The 16,419-nt window shown below is 35.1% G+C and overlaps 1 protein-coding gene across 8 annotated transcripts in view; it reads left to right on the top strand.

The window, feature by feature from the left end:
- The window catches only part of DMD (dystrophin), a 1,139,896-nt gene that overhangs the window by 734,008 nt on the left and 389,469 nt on the right, over positions 1–16,419 (top strand). For all 8 annotated transcript variants that reach the window (XM_064473561.1, XM_064473589.1, XM_064473531.1 and 5 more), the window contains one exon: positions 7,427–7,591. In XM_064473561.1, coding sequence (XP_064329631.1) covers positions 7,427–7,591 — 165 coding nt within the window. The remainder of the gene's footprint in view (positions 1–7,426; positions 7,592–16,419) is intronic.

Here is a 16,419-nt window from a genome sequence, read left to right on the forward strand (position 1 = left end):
TTCCTCTTACCAAACAAAACATTAAGGGTTTGGGGTTTTTTAGGTTTTTCTTTTTTGTGGTTTTGTTTGGCTTTGTTGTTGTTGTTGTTCCTATAGAGAACTCGGTGAGAAAACCCAATAACGATTCTATGTTTATACCCTGCATTTTAAGGTACTACATGTATAAATATTTGTCATTTGTTTCATTACAATGCCTTTTGGCTTCGTTTTGCTTGTCAGGCATTCTGGCAGATGACAGTTTTTAGAAGCTCCACAGCAGTTTTGTGAATACTTCTGGGAAGCTTTTTTTGGTTATACACAACAGCATAGAAGAAAGTATCAATATGTTTAGCTAAGCTATTGACTGATTGCCGCTGTGAGCTGATTATGCATGAAAGTTGATCTTTCGGTACTGAGCAAGGTTTTGAAAGTAAAGTAATTGGATAACGTGTAATCTTAAGAAAAGGAAAAGGAGGGCTGCAGAGAAAGATGATGAGGCGAAGCAACTGGCAGCAAGAACTCTGTTACGTGTAAAGACCAAAAGCAGAGACAGGACTACTATGCTTTGCCAAACCATAAGAGATTGCTCTTAACTACATCAGACAGGGTTTATCATACGCTGTGAAGTAGCGCTGTTTTTCCATGGGACACCGCAACTGGGCGTCTAACTCTGTGCTGAATAGCACTGTAGCCTGCCATTTTCTCTTTTCTTCCCAAGATATATGTCAGGCTCTGCTTTCCATGGGGAAAAAGGCTTTGACTGACTGTTCAGGCAGGCTACCCGGACTGCGGGGTGCATCCTGGAGTTTGCTTGCCTCCCAGACTATATGTAGCCTCAGGGATAGATATGGTATTGTCTGCTGTAAACCAGGGAAGGAATAATTAGGGTATTGTACTTTTATTTAGAAATAATTTTTCTGCCAGAATATCCTTCATTAAGAGTCAGTGAGGGAATCATACTCTAAACCCTTAGTGGCTGCTTTTGGATTTCTGGAACTGGTAAGAAACAAAGATAAAGAAAAGAAAATTGTGGACTAGATTATTTAGCAGAGGTTTAAGGTGGAGGGTCTTGTGCTCAAAAAGTGCCCTTGACAAAGGAGATTGCTGAGATCGTAGAGAGCAGAATGAATGACAATCAGTTATAAATATTAAATATGGAAAGCATACAGATATTCAAAAGACTGTGATATATACAATCATATTACCGTACAAGAGAAACAAAACAAATCATTGGGGTGGGGGATACATTTATTTACTTTTTTTAAATCTAGACAGCCAGATGAAGCAGAAAATTGTTTGGCGCATTAGATTTGTGGACTGCTTTCGTCTTCTGCATCATTGGAAAAGAAAAAGATTTTTTTCTTAATAAAAATGAAACTTGAGAATATTACAGATACAATGTTAAGAAGTTAAAAGGAGAAAAAAAGCAAAAAGACCTGTGCCAAGGTCAGGTCCTGAGAGGCTTGTAAGGAAACATGAAACACTAGCTACATAGCAAATAAAAATCTTCTATACATATTTTTAGTAGTGTGCTTTCATCTTGTTTTAATAATACAGTCTTTACTCCAACTTTGTCAGAGACTCTGTGGCTCATAAATATTCATTGTTTTAAAGAAATTATGTAGATTTTGTTTTAAAGTCAATATTGAGTTTGTTAATGAAAATGGCTCAGTTAATTAACTAAATGGTATACTAAACAGGACTTATATGAAATTCTTTCTTACACTGATTGTTTTTCATGAAGAAATGATGCATAAAGATTAACTTCACCCTTTTCTATTTTAAATAATTCTTTTGTGCACACTCTAGGGTTGGTGATTTTAAGCAGATAAAAACTTTCTCAACAGTGGCTGTGAGAATTGCTATTTTATGCAATCATCTTACTAGTGTGATGGAAGTGTCAGTTGTGATTTATCAATGAGTCTGGATTGAAGCTTGCATTTAATAGTTTTTATGGCTTTAGTTATTTCTTTATTACCCAAGTCCTGGCTTGGACAACATAAGAACCTGCTTTCAGTCCAGTAATGCTATGGGTTGATTGCAGTGTGGTCACGTCTCCTTTCTTCCCTAATAATTGTATTTTTGCAGAAATGGAAGAGTAAAGCAGAAGCTGCTGCTTGTTTTTCTTTAGTAAGGAAAGCAATTCATACAGAAATCTATACGTTCTTCATTCTTCTGTGTGCAAATAATTGTGGGTTTTTTTCTTCCCCACCCCACCCCCGCCAACCGGTCACTACCAGTTACGCTATACTAGAAGCCCACTTTCGCAAAGTGCTTTGTATTCCAGAGAGACCCTCCCAAGCTAGGAATCTTCATAGACACCCCACAAACTGCAATGAATATGACCAAAAGTATGTTATTTTAATTTATCATAATACGTATATCAAGAAAGCTAAATTTTATTCCAATGTCAGATTCATGAAAATAAGATCCTTTTATAAGTGCTGCTCTGTTATTGAGAGGTTGGTGTGACAGCTAGCAAGAGAAAGTTATCTAATAGTGGGAAAAAAACCTCAAATTTCCACTACTGTTAAAAAGTTAGAATTTGGGATTTCTTTTCTGTCCACTCACCATTAGGAGAATTCTCCATATTCTTTTTTGACAAATGACATGTTGGGGAGATGGGCCTCCTCATCTATATTCCCAAGCAGCTGGGTCATAACTGCATTACCTTCTCTTTAGTCATTTCAGGTAAATAGGAAATGACCTTGACATTGACTTGTGAGAGAGAAAGGAAATACTCAAAATCAGGCATTGGTCACTTGAAATATAATGTATGCAAGTCATTTCAGTGGCTTTGCTTACTTTTATCAGTGGCAGCTGCTGATAATGACAGTGATGCCTTACTAGTAATAAAATTTATCAAGTTCTTTCATTTGCAGTGACACTTCTGACCTCTGCAAAACTATTCGCCTTTGTTTGTTCTTTTTCACTTAGTCTCTCTACCTAATTAGTTTCGACTTTTTCATATTGAGCATTGTTCCTGGGTTACAGGATTGAACTGTAACTCCACAACTATTATTTTAATTGATACTGCTTTAATTGAATCTGCTTTCTGGATATTCATAAGGAATTAAACAGAACAGGGACACAGCATATGATTTTATATCTAGTGACATACTTTATACAACTTCTTCCTCCCTTTGTACTTATTATTATCATAAGAATTGGTATTCCTTTCCATCTGCTCAGCTCTAATTCATCCCATAGTGCATGCACAAAACTATGTGCATAGACTGAAAATAACTATCTAAAGTAGGAAATAGCAGTGGAAAACTGGGGCATGTGAAATGTTCAAGGAGATCTAGACTGCCAAGCTGAGCATATGTATCATTTTGCACCGAAGTAATCAGATTGGGGTGGGGATGGAAAGAACATAATATTGTATCATTCAGGTTTATTGTGAAGGAAGATCATCCAAGACATGAGGTTAAGATGGAACAGAAACAAGCAATGCAATTAATTTTAGAATTCATAAGGAGAAGCAATGAAAATATTTAGATGAAGATCTAGACTTTGAAAATATGCAATTATTCAAATTCCACAGAGTGTTCTCCTGTTTTGAGAGATGTTATCATTTCTACGCTGGTAATTTATTGGTGGTTTTTTAAGTATTTTAATAAAAGGAGAAAAATTGGAATACATAAAATTAAATAATTGGGAAATGGTCTGATAGTTTAAGATTAGAATAAAATTAAGTATTGTGAAGACCAGTGGCAGTTGGTAAAATTAGGCTCTTCTACCGTTTCCCAATTTAGAGCTTAAATCTTTTCTGTTATTCTGTTACTAAGCTTCCAATTAATCTAACTTAATTAACACTTGAACTGAAGTACAAAATTTTAAATGCATCACATGCTTTGAGATTAATGTTTTGACACATATTGAAGTTACATGGTCCTTTGATGTTGAAATCAGAATTTTTTCTTTGAAAGAATAATCCATAATTTTGTTGTCCTTTGCACTTGCAAATTTATTATTTCCTTCGGTTGCTAACCAAGGTATGTTTTCAATGTTGAACTGCTGCCTAATAAGGCAAAGTTGAAAATATTTAATTTGCATACAAAGGCTAAGGTAGATTCTTCGAAAGATATTCCAGTTGAAGCTGTCCTTTCTTCAGTTTTTTCTTTCACACCCTGTCTTCCTTGCCAGCCTACAACTTTCCTTCATCTGGCCCGTGTTCAGTCTTAGGCAGATTTGGGGGAAAGCACCTCACCCATTTGACCTGTTTTTACTCTTCTGTGGGTGTTGCCTTATGGTCACCGTTCCTATAGGTCTTCCCCTCTTAGAAAAGGACATCAGCCCACCTCTGATAAAACTGAAGTCTTTCTTAAATCGGAGGGAAAGAGGTAAGATACCAAAGGGAATGAAACTAAGGGGACACCGGATGGTTACCCCGAGAAAACAAATGAATAAAAGGAGGATGGGAAGGGAGGGGGCCAAAAATGTAGAAAGGAGAATTGAAGTGGGTCACTAGCCATTGCTCACTCATCCCTGGAGGCATCCAAGAACTCGTAGAGAGAGCCCAGAGACAACAGGGCAGTAGAATGGCTGTAGGTCCCACCAGCGTCAGAAGCCCGCCTCAGAGGCGGAGCTCCTGGAGCTGTGAATAGCAAGTTTTGGAAGACTGTGAGTAGAAAGCGAGGGAAGCTTCTGGAGGGCCCCATCTCCTTGTGTACTCCTCTGCCACAGAAAGGGCATAAATCTGGACACCCAGTCATCATGTCCAAGTCTGTTGTTCCATGGAGGTTTTCCCAAATTATGCTTCTGCTGAGCTGCAGAATTAGCTCAGGAAAAAAGCTGTCTGCAAGAGACAATCTGAAGCAGTACCTTGGCTTGATAGGTGGACTTGTAATTACCTTCAACTCATCAGGGTCTAATCTGATCAGCCAGCTTGACAGTTTGATGCCAGAGTTTTTTAAAAAAAAATACAAACGACACACCAGAAAAAAAAAGCAGAACAAAAAGAACCCCAAAAACAAAACAGGTGAGCAAATTAAATCCCTGATCTCCAGAATCTAAGAATCTGATTCCCACACAGTGGCATGTAACACGTTACCTGGATCTTACAAGGTATTGCTTTGTTAAATGCTTATCTGTGCTTATCTGTGACCCTAACCTGAGTTTGAGGAAAGTCCTTTATTTTTTTCCGGTTGTTCATTCAATCTTTGTGGTAAAAGTAGATGACACTAAATGTCTTTTATAATGAAATGACTCATATTGACCTAGATTTATTTTTTCATTTTTATATAAAATAATATAATCCTATGTTTGTGCTATAATTATAGAGCAGGAGCCAAGTTGCAAGAAGAGGGCTGCATTTACTTACATCACAATTTACCTCTTACGATAGGTGGGATTTATTTTACTTTCTTTTCTTGTCTGATTATTTTTTGAAAACAGGACGTTCAAATAGTCTGTCACAAAAATCTAGTCTTTCGTATTCTGCTTTTCTGGATCAAGTGTACCTTAATATATAATCACTTCTCCATCCCCTCCTCCGCACAAAGACTCTACAAATTTTTCTTTCTCTGTCTTGTGATAGACCCAATATGCTTGATTAATGTTAACTGGAAGCAGATTAATTTAAATTTCAGATCTTCAGAAGTCAGCTTGGATTTTTATCTGCCCATGACTACTTATTTACTTTCAGTAGTATTTCTGTGGAACTTGTTTACGTTAATATTAAAGCTACTACACATTGGAGATTAACATTCAAAAGTTGTAAGAAAGATGAAACTAATCTGTGAAATTAGGCCAAGGTCTGCATAGATAGTGAGTTAACACATAAGGGAAATGAATGCATTTTTAATTGTTTTCTTTCGTAGCTGGTGCCATTCTGGAAAAGCAGAGTTTTTATTATATTTAACAAGATTAAGAAGACAGAAAAAGTAATTTGACTCACGGGTCAGTTTTATTAACTAGGACATTATAGGGTGGCTATAGTGAACAATGGAGGTAATATATGGAAAATCAACTGCTTGAATTACAAATATCACTTAAGTATGGTCTAATAGATCATACACAGAGTATATGTAGAGGGGTACCAACAAATTGGTATTTTCAAACCAAATTTGTGAAGAAATGCACATATCATGAGATGGTTGTGCTCTTCCCATTCTCTCAGCTGGTAATTGTTTGGGGGTGGTTTTTTGTTTGTTTGTTTTCTTGTTTTGTTTTGTTTTTAAAGTAACCTGCATTGCTTTCATGTCTCTAATGGGTTTAGATTTATTGTCTTCTGTGAAATACCATCATTAGGGATTACGACTTAGTAAACAGCAGTAATACTTCTGTAACTGGGCAATATGATAGCAATATTTCCATTAATGCTGTTTAACTTTACAGGGAATTTATATTTTATTGTGTCTATCAGAACCCTCATGTTTTGCTACTTTTAAGAGGGTTGCTTTAGTAAAAACACGTGCTTAGAAGCAATGAACATTGGGAAACCTCATTTTTCTTGGTATGGAAAACTAACCTTACTTCTTGGCTGATTTTAATAATTAACTGTCATTGTTTCTTTTCTCTGTCCAGGCCCTATATTTGCTGTTGTGAATAATTTTTTTTTAAAGTACAGATGGTTTCTCCCCTAGTATATATTTGCAATGTTGCCCATTGTGTAGCATAGTGACACCTCACCTCTCTAGGTATAGAAAACAATCTGGGAAGGACAGCATGGTGCTTTGCGTTGGCTTATTCATTTCCAACCTGTTCCTATATTTACTCCAAGTTCTTCAGTGCTGTCGAACTATGCCATTCGCCGATTCTTAGTTTCTGATGTTGTTGGCACAGAAGAATTTGCCTGGTAAAAAATCTGACTGCTTTGAATGCAAATCAGAGATCCAAGTGGCCTGATCAGCGATCAGTATTGATTATGTATTTCTTCATTATTTTTCTTCACTGTATGTATCTGTTCACGCGTATTTAGACTCAACTGACAACTCTAAACACATTGTAAGAAAACTTGTAAATATCTAGAGTCAAGAGTTCAGGAAAGGTTTTATATCATTCAAATCAGCAATTTCATATTTTTACCCTTGCTTTTCCTGATTAAAAAGTTACTTTTAAAACAGTTTCATATACCAGGATAACAAATTCTTTACAAAACAAAAAAGAGAAGCCTGATGCTGGGGTTTAGGACTTTTTGTGTTTTGTGGTGGTGTGTGTTTTGTGTTTCAGGGTTTGTCTTTTGGTTTTTGTTTGTTTGTGTTGGGTGTTTTTTTATTTGCGATTTTTTTTTTTTTTTAAGGAAAGCATGTATTTTGACTCACTTGCAATATATGTACTGTAATTATTTGATTGGTGGGTCTACTCCTTCCTTCCCTTCTTCCTACCAGTGTATAAAACTTGTATTTTAACATTTTATATAAAAGTATATGTGTGTAGTGTTAAATTGCTTTATGTTACTTTTTTAATTTGCCAAAAAACTGGCTTCTGGTATTTTTTTCAGGTGTCCAAAGATCTTCCAGAGAAGCAAAAAGAAATAGAGATTCTGCTACAGGATTTCATTGAACTTGATCAACAACTAAATCAGGTGATACTGTGGGTAACACCTGTCAAGAACCAGCTGGAGCTTTATAACAAAGTGGGTCAGCCAGGAGCTTTTGATATTAAGGTAAATTTTCTTCCATTCTAAAAAAGCATCAGGATATTTAAGTGTTCAAAAAGTCAGATTCAGTATTAGCTCTATAGTTTGTATTAACAATATAGCTTTGAGACAGAAGTCGGCAGGAGTCCCCAGAAGTTCATAGTTCTATGAACTAAGGAAAACTTTTATTCCTTTCTGTTAAATGCTTTCTAGCGATAGGGTAGTTTAGAACTGATGGTTCCAAGGCAAAATATAAATGTAATCTATAATTTTTGCCATATCATATACATGAAACAATAGCCCTAAAAGTCGATACATCAAATTTTAATACAAAGTGAACTAAGATTCAAAGATCAGTGTTGGACTGTTTAAGCTATTTCATTCAAGTTAATGTGACTACATGAAAATCAGAATAGTTGGGGCCATATCACGATTCTCATATTGCAAGGAAAGATATCTAACTGCACTGGTAACATTCCAGTAAAAAAACAATAAAGCTGATTGTCAGTACCTGTGAGCAAATATTTGTCATCTGATCTTTGACATGTATTTAGGTGTAAAAATAATGCCTGTATATGGGTTGGGTAAGGCCAGAGAAGCTAAGGATGAAAAATACTGATTAGAATCAACTGGCCTGCAGGGTGTATGCTTAGACCTTTTGGCCTTGCATTTTGTCTATGCCTTATGAGCTTGTCTTTGCATATACTGGGGAAATATTTAAAATACGATAGCTTATTGAAATCCATGAAATTTCTTTGGTTTATGTAGCTAAGTATCTTGTTTACCTAGATAAAGATTAAACAGAAAACACTGAGTTTTGTGTTGATTTTGATGATGCAATTTTCAGTGAAAAAAAGAAAAAAACTCTACAGTTTTAAAACTTTTCTTGCCTTGCATGAAATGGAATAATATCTGCTTCTGAAGATGTGTGATTTTGCTGAGCATGGTTATTAATTTCACTTTAGCTTAGTTTCTTTTAAGGAATGGTTTTAATGCCACTTTTTATGTCATAGAATCACATTATATAAAACAGTGAATCTCAAGTCCTGTTGCAGTCCTATAATTGACAGAATGAGTTCAGCAATGACATTCATTCCCTTTTTAAAAGATAAAATTAGTATAGCTCTTTGCAAATGTGTGTATATATACTGAATGAGTGATGGAATTTTGCTTTAAAGAAAATCATCTATCCTTATTTCCTGTACTTTAACAAAAATTTTTATAAGATTCACCTGTTTTTTCTTATATTTTTCCATTCTGTTTCCTTTTTTCCTAGAATGATTCCACCATTGAAGTGTATGTAAAATAAAAGCAGGGCTAAATTGCTACACATTTTAAGAGCATTGCTTTTCATACTGCTTATGAAAGAGATGTTCTGCTTGGCTCTTTTGGTCCTCTTATGGTGATGTGTGACAGGAATATTTCTGAAAAACTGTTGAAAGAATAGCAAAAATTTTTAAAAAAATCTGTAGTCCTGAAGTGGTGGGATGAAATCATCTATGTGTAGAGAGGTGAGGAACATGAAAGAGCTCCAAAGAAAGACAAATAAACTTTCTCTGTTTCGTTCATGGATAATTTTAGATCACTTAGATTTAAAGCTTGACCAGTTTTGATTGTAGATGAAACAGCTAGTTGCTTATACTATTGTAAGGTCTGTAAGCTTATGAAGTGTATTAGCTTTTATCTGCATGTGTCTTATCAGGATTGCCTTTAGAAGACATAGATTTAACATCTTAAAATGTTGTTTACTGGTGGTTTACTGAGGCTGTAATTTTCTTCAAGGAGAGAATCTCTTACATTGAAGATTCTGTATTAAATATCTCTGAAGGCAAATGGGATTCGTATAGCTTTAAGGTTAAGAATAAGCAGAGTAAGAATTTTGAGACTGTTAATCATGACAAAACACACAGCAAAAATGAGGAGATATAATTCAGAAAAGCAGCCTATTTGTGACAATATTCAATTTTATACTCAACTTCAAACACATATTTCAGACCAATGCTAACATGCTGTCCTACAGGTCAAGCAAGTGCATACACATGCTCTTGAATAATTCTTGACAGGATTATGTGTATTCTTAAATTACTGTCCTGCATATCTAATGCTATCTTTAAAAAAGTCAGGACAGCTGCATGATTCCCTTATGGGAGGGATGTATTCAACAAAGTCTTCTGCTCTGGTGTTCCCAAATACTGTGTAAATATTCAGCATTTGCTGTACCACCATTTTAATTCCTTCACCAATATCCAGAGAACAATGAAGTATCTTCTATAGGATTCAATAGCTCCTTTTTACAGACTCTGATGATCACCTAGTAGAACAAAAAGGTTATTGTTAATATTATTAGAAAACAGATGGGATGAAAAATTTTACACATAATCTTTCTGGATATTCTAAAACCCTGGAAGGTATGAGGAAGGGATTTAAAACTGACAATCAAGCTTGTGAATATGGCACTTGAGTGAGAGAGACCTGTAAGTCCTCAGGAAAACCAGACTTTTGTTATTATAGCATTTGACATAATGGCTTACAAATTTTAATTTTAATTTCAATTAGGACATTGTCTTTTATGAAATTTCTGTCAGTGTCCTTCACACTAATACTAAGCCTGCAAGATAATGTTCTCCTTCTTCTTCAGTTATTAAGTCCTCTCTTATCTCTTTTTTTCCTAGCAGTCCCACGATCTCTGGAATGCTTTGTGTTATTTAAGACTTTGGGCAAAATCTTAGCTTGTAAAGTATGTACATATTTCAGTTTAAAAAGCAGGAAAAAAAATCAAGAAAAATCTAAACACTATGAAATTGTTGAAACAAAACTTATAAAAGTTTTTCAGTCCCAAAAAATATATTGTAATTTATAACAGCATTTACCATAAAATACATTCCTTACTGAGCTGAAAATTTGGGGTTTTTTTTAACCCCATTCTGCTATCATAGCTCTACGCTTACTGTCCAGAAGTACAGCATGGATGCAATATAATTTGGCTTCATAATATTCTTGACCATAATTTAGAGACTACAGTGACACAATTAGAACCCAAGCCTTCAATTAGGCACCATAATTTTTAGAAGTGGTTTCCAAAATCTCAAGTAGGCTTTAATAACTCACTCATTTCTCACTTTATAAGAGTAGAGAAAGGATTCATTATTCCAAGGGCTAAAAAACCATCTGTAACAGTATTTGCTTCCTTCATGTTGTTAATCCTTAATTATAGTTTTCTTCTATAAACAGTCAAATATTAAAAAAAAATAAAATAACTGTCCAAATAAATGAACATTGAAATGTGTATTGGTAAGCTACCAATTTAAAGTATTAGGATAAGGTCTTCATTCTTTTTAAGTGTTCAAAATTTTTTTACCCCATTGACACAATCTCCCTTCTCAATCATAGCGGAATATAGACTGCTCCTGTGAAATACTTATGTATATGCATGGGGAAGGCACGAAATCTACATCTATAAGAATTTCTTGACTCTACTGTTACTTGTGAACACTGGAACACTTCTAGGTTTGCAATGTACCTTCAATGTAGTTCTCATGCACCTAGAATATATTTCATATTGTGCCTTTTAGACTCTATGGATTTTTCTTGTTTTTCAAGCTAACAGTAAGACTTCCTTGTGCATTTGCTGTTTGACCTGGAGTTATTCTCATTCTGATAGCTATTTTGTGTGATTTTGTATTCATGCTTCACAAACTTAGACAAAATCATAATGAATTTCCAATTTTACAAAATAGTGCAAAGAAAATACCAAAAATATAGTCTACATTATAACATAGAAAAAGATTTAAGTACTTGACAGTACAGCTTTGTTTACAGTACAGCTTCTGCCAGCGCTGGTATCTAGGTTATTGGTGTTTATGTCATTGGTTATATCCATGTCAGGAGATACCTTCAGTGCCGACAGATCAAAGTTTATCTCTTAATATGTGCTTGTTTTTTACGTACTGGTACTTTTTTTACCAGTACTTCTCTCAGTGCTAGTGACGTGTGGCTAGAGTGAAACCCATTTTCCTGGTCTTGCTTTCAGTTTACATTGAATGACTTCATTTTTCATAGTAGTTTGTTCTTTCTTTGTCAATGAAAATCCACAGCAAACCTGAATTCTAGGAAGTGATAGCTGATTTTCTACTGTTGATGCAACCATATCCTTCCAGTGCAAACCTGGAGTCCTGCAGAATAACATGGATGATATATTTTCTCTCATTGAGTGAATTTTGATGTAAGGAAGTTCTATTTATGTTTTTAGATGTGTCTGGATCTCAATCTGACCAGCAGTAGTTCCACTTCTGCCCAGGTTTTTGGGTTCTCTGAGGGTAGCCTTCCTTCTTTCAAGTCTGTATCAGTTTCATAGCATTTTGAGAGATATTTCCCATGATACTTTGGCAGGTCTTTGGGCTAGAAATGTATGTGGAGGAGGATATCTATCTAACAGCAGCAGATACTAGACTAACAGCAGAGCATGCTGTGTGGCAGTTACTGAGGTGCGGACATGCACAAACTTCTAATAGGATGGTCTCTACTTTCCTCTTTAACCTCGACTTATTGATAAACATGCTGCCAGGTATTCTTTTTGTCATAAATATTAATATCAATGACAGCCTCTAAAAGACATGTTAGAGAGAGAGAGCTACAGCTGCTGCATGATATATGGCAACCCTGCAGCTGACTAACAGATAACTATTTGTCGTCTATCAGAAATGTGCATAGAATTAGTATAGTTGGTTCGATTTAAGGTCAGAAGATACTGCTCTGATCATCCAGTCAGATCTGCACTATAAAGTAATCCTTTCAGTTTTCTGAAATTATTTCCTGCTTGAACGTCTGCGCACCTTTCTCAAAAACAAACCAAAACAAGACTGGTTTCTAATTACCAGGCATGGACAGTCATCCACATCTTGTGGTGAATTACTTCAACAGCTGAGTTAAAAACGTACACAGTTTTCCCTGGCTGAGTTTGTTTAGCTTCATCTTTCTGTCACTGCTTTGTTTTCCAAACTAGAGAGCGCTCCAATACTGCATTAATAGACAGTAATCAAGCTTTCTCCTTAACTCTGTTTGCTAACCATCAGTACTGTTGTTCTAATTCAGACAAGGAAGCAAATATAGAGTATCTAATTAGCATTAGCTCAAAAAGCAATTATTGTTGTGGTCAAAGCAATTATTTTTGTGGTCCTGATAATAATGTGGTTACCTTTAATCACAAGGTTATTTTGGCTAAGTCAGCTAATCAGAGTCTAAGTAGGTGGCAAATGTTGTTATAACTGAAGGTATAGTCACTTCTGCATTGCCTCCTTAATGGAATATTTAAGAACGTACATGAGCACTTTGAAATGTATTTATTCTGATCCAGCCATCCAAATTTAATATACTTAAACCTTTTAGGGATATGTTATTCTGAACTTGTGGATATAGACCTACACTTTACACTTTGAAACAGCTTTGCCTACAGCATCAACAGTCTGTGGAGCTCTAGAATTGTGGCTAAAAGAAATTGTTCAAGTACTGACATTTATTTCCTCGTACTGACTGTTCTGCTGAGATTTGTTTACTTCACCTGCAAGAAAAAGAATAAGGGGAATCCTGGAAGGGAGGGTAACAAGTGATGCTTCACTTGTTGTTTCACAGATTAAGAAAATATCTTCAGAAAGCCTAACTAACTTTTTCTCTTAATTTCTCTTCCTCTAAATATTTACTTCCTCATAGTCCTGTTTAATCCCAATTCTAGGTATGATAGGACCACAAGTCATTGAGGATTTTTATTAGGTATTCCCAGATATTTTGCTTACAGGAAGAATCCCAGAAGGCTTAAAAGAACTGTTGGATTTAGAAGTCAGGTTTCAGTCTAACAGAGCTAGAATAATAGCGCTTTCTTAAATACATAAAAATCAAAATGACTGGATAAGACAGACCAGAAGTAAAAGCTTTCCTATCACAACTGACTGCAACTATGACTAAGATAAAATTAACATTCTGCAATCTGTTACAGTCAGATCGCACTTTTTAAATGTAGCCCATGTAACATCTGAGGAGTGCTAAGGCTTTAGAAAAAAAATTTAGGTGGGAGTTAAGGGGGTTTTTTACAGTCAAAAAAAGAACCATTTATATCCAATATGTACATGTGTGCATACACACGTGGTAAGGAAGTTCTATTGTGTTGTCACATATTCAACAAGAAATCATTAGCTAAAATCATTTTTAGAAACTGAAATATGTAAAGAATGGAAAGTATATTTTCCAGTAAGGTAGAGAGAAGAAAAGCTTACAGATAGGCTAGTGTTAATATGGTTTTAGCTGCTGCTATTTTTTAGCTGTTACTATGGTTTATTTGCTTTGGTATTTAGTGTTTGAAATCCATGGGTCAGTATTTTTATTAAGTCAAGCATATAAAAGTGAAGTTTACAGATTTCTTTTTTCTCTTTGATCTCCAGAAGTGCAATCCAGAGAAATCCACCTTAGTTAACCAAGAAAAGTAGGAGCTGGTACTTTTAATACCTTTTATTACCAATAGCAATCTTCAGTTAATGACATTTTCAAGTAAGTGTTCTTCCATAGAAAACATTTTAACTTTCCGAGGCAGTGGAATTTTATTTAGTGAATCCCTACTTCAAAGACAGAATATTGAAAGAGGAAGAATGCTGCAAAATTTATTGAACGGTAACTTTTTAGTGGATAAAACAATCCCTGGAAAATATTTAAATCTTGTTAACCATTTATGTCCTTTAATTCTGAGTTTTGACTAGTGGTAGTCCAGAAAACCAAGAATGTGAGAAAAACTACAGTCAACTTTTGGAACTTAATAAGTGTTGTGGTACTTTGGGGTTTTTTAATCAGGTAACATTGCTAAGATTGTGAGGTTAATATGCCATTTCTACAGAATTTAATTGAAAAATCATTATTTTACAAAGAAACAGGGCTATCTATGGCATAGAATCAAAGACAATTTTAATTATAGGATTTCTAGTTGTCTTCAGAGAAAATAAGTAGTACCAGGTTAGGTTTATATCACTTATGCTTCACATATGATGAGCTACCCTGTATTCCTAACAGACTCCAAGTAAACAAGTAATTAGCACTGCATATAATAAATATCAGTCTGAATTCAGTATTTCACTGAAATTCTGCGGGCCCTTCTAAATCTTCTTCTCCAGACAATAATAAAAGCCACTTTGTTTTCCCGCCACGTTGCCTCCAAATCCTCCTGCAATCTCACTGGTCCTTTCTCTCTGCTTACACAGTTTCCCAGTCTTTTCCCTTTAATCCTTCCTTACCTCCTGGGTCGTCACTCACCTCTCCTATACTCCTCTATACTTGAGTCCTCTTTTCCAAGGTTTACACAACCTTGATTTTTGCCTGTGCTGCTAAAAAAGTTTCAAACTGTCTCTGGATGTAGTATTTATACCCGTTTACTTTCCATGGTGGTCACATGCCATATATTTAAAATAGCATATTGTGTTCATTCTTGACAGATAAAAGTAGGCCATCCTTAAAAAAAATAAATAAATCTTTATTCTTAAAAATAACTTGTATTTGGATTTTGTCCTTGATAAGCTTTGAAAGACAATAGGAAAGCTGTCAACTGTTGTCAATCACTTCATTGTATACTTGACAACCTCCAGTTAGAATATAAGAGAAGAGCATAGCTGAGGAGTAGCAAACCTAATTGTAGGCAAATAAAAGAAAATTCACCCACATGAGAGACAAAGTGTGGACTGGACATTGCTGTATTTTTCCTTCCATCAGTCTTCATTTGTCAGTTTCTGCTTGACAAGCTAGGCCAGATAAGTCAGATTTCAACTCTTTTTATTGGTTCTTTTACTTTTTCGTTTTGCTAACATCCTTTTAAATTAGTAGTTTTTATATGCAATAAGAGGTAATGTAGCTCGTCCACATGAGCACCTACATACGCCAGAGATTTAACTCACTGTATCCTGACATCTGTGTCTGATTTGGCAAAAGGTTGAACTGTGAAAACTTCTGATGATAAAATATTGTTTGATTACGCAAACTACTCCTGTTTTCAAGGCATTGTTAAGGTCTGTAGTAAATGTCAATTTAATGAACTCTTAGAACCTACAGCTTGATATTCTGTGCATAAATCAATTATCGCTCTTTCCAGAAATCTTTTTAAGGGACTTTGAGGAGCAACCTGCTCAATGTTTTCTTTGTGAGCTTTGATCATTTAGATTTTAAACAGTCTGTATCTAAACGTCTTCTAAAAAAATCTATTCCAAGTGCAAGGATATTAAATGATGTTAGCTGCAAATGGATTGTGAAAATGTGGCAAGACTTTCCCAATGAGTAGTCCTTGTAAATTTTTTAGTCTGTAACAGACTTTGCAGCCTTAAGGATGGATTGCAAAACCTATCTGTGTCGCAGCATGTCAGGAGAGGAAGAAAGGAAAGACTTTTTTGAAAGGTGATCAAGTATTTGATGTGTGGGAGTATTTTTCTGGGAAATAATAGATGACTAGTAAATTAAGATGTGATTTTGTCCTTGAAAGCATAACCTTTTTAGAAGCTTGAGTAAGTTGCTCGGAAGTTAGTGAGGTTGTACCTCAGCTTTGCCTTTTGACTTCCTCCCTGTACTATTAAAAACAGCTCAGAGAAAAATGTGGTTAATATAAAAAAGCATATATCTGCAGGAGGAAACTGACAGAGCAGTTTACCAAGGCTCTAGTGAAGTCAATAGCAAAACTATAGCTTGCTTCAGTGTAGATAGGTTTTCAGAGACAGGACATTTCCTCTCCTATTCAGAAAACACAGTTTTCTAATATATTTGCTCTTTGTGTTCTTCTTCATATACTCTTTTCTTAGCAGAAAAACTTCTTCAAAATTATTGAAAGCTCCTGGACA

This window comes from Phalacrocorax carbo, chromosome 1 (assembly GCF_963921805.1).
Source record: "Phalacrocorax carbo chromosome 1, bPhaCar2.1, whole genome shotgun sequence".
In the NCBI taxonomy this organism is placed as follows: Eukaryota; Metazoa; Chordata; class Aves; order Suliformes; family Phalacrocoracidae; genus Phalacrocorax; species Phalacrocorax carbo.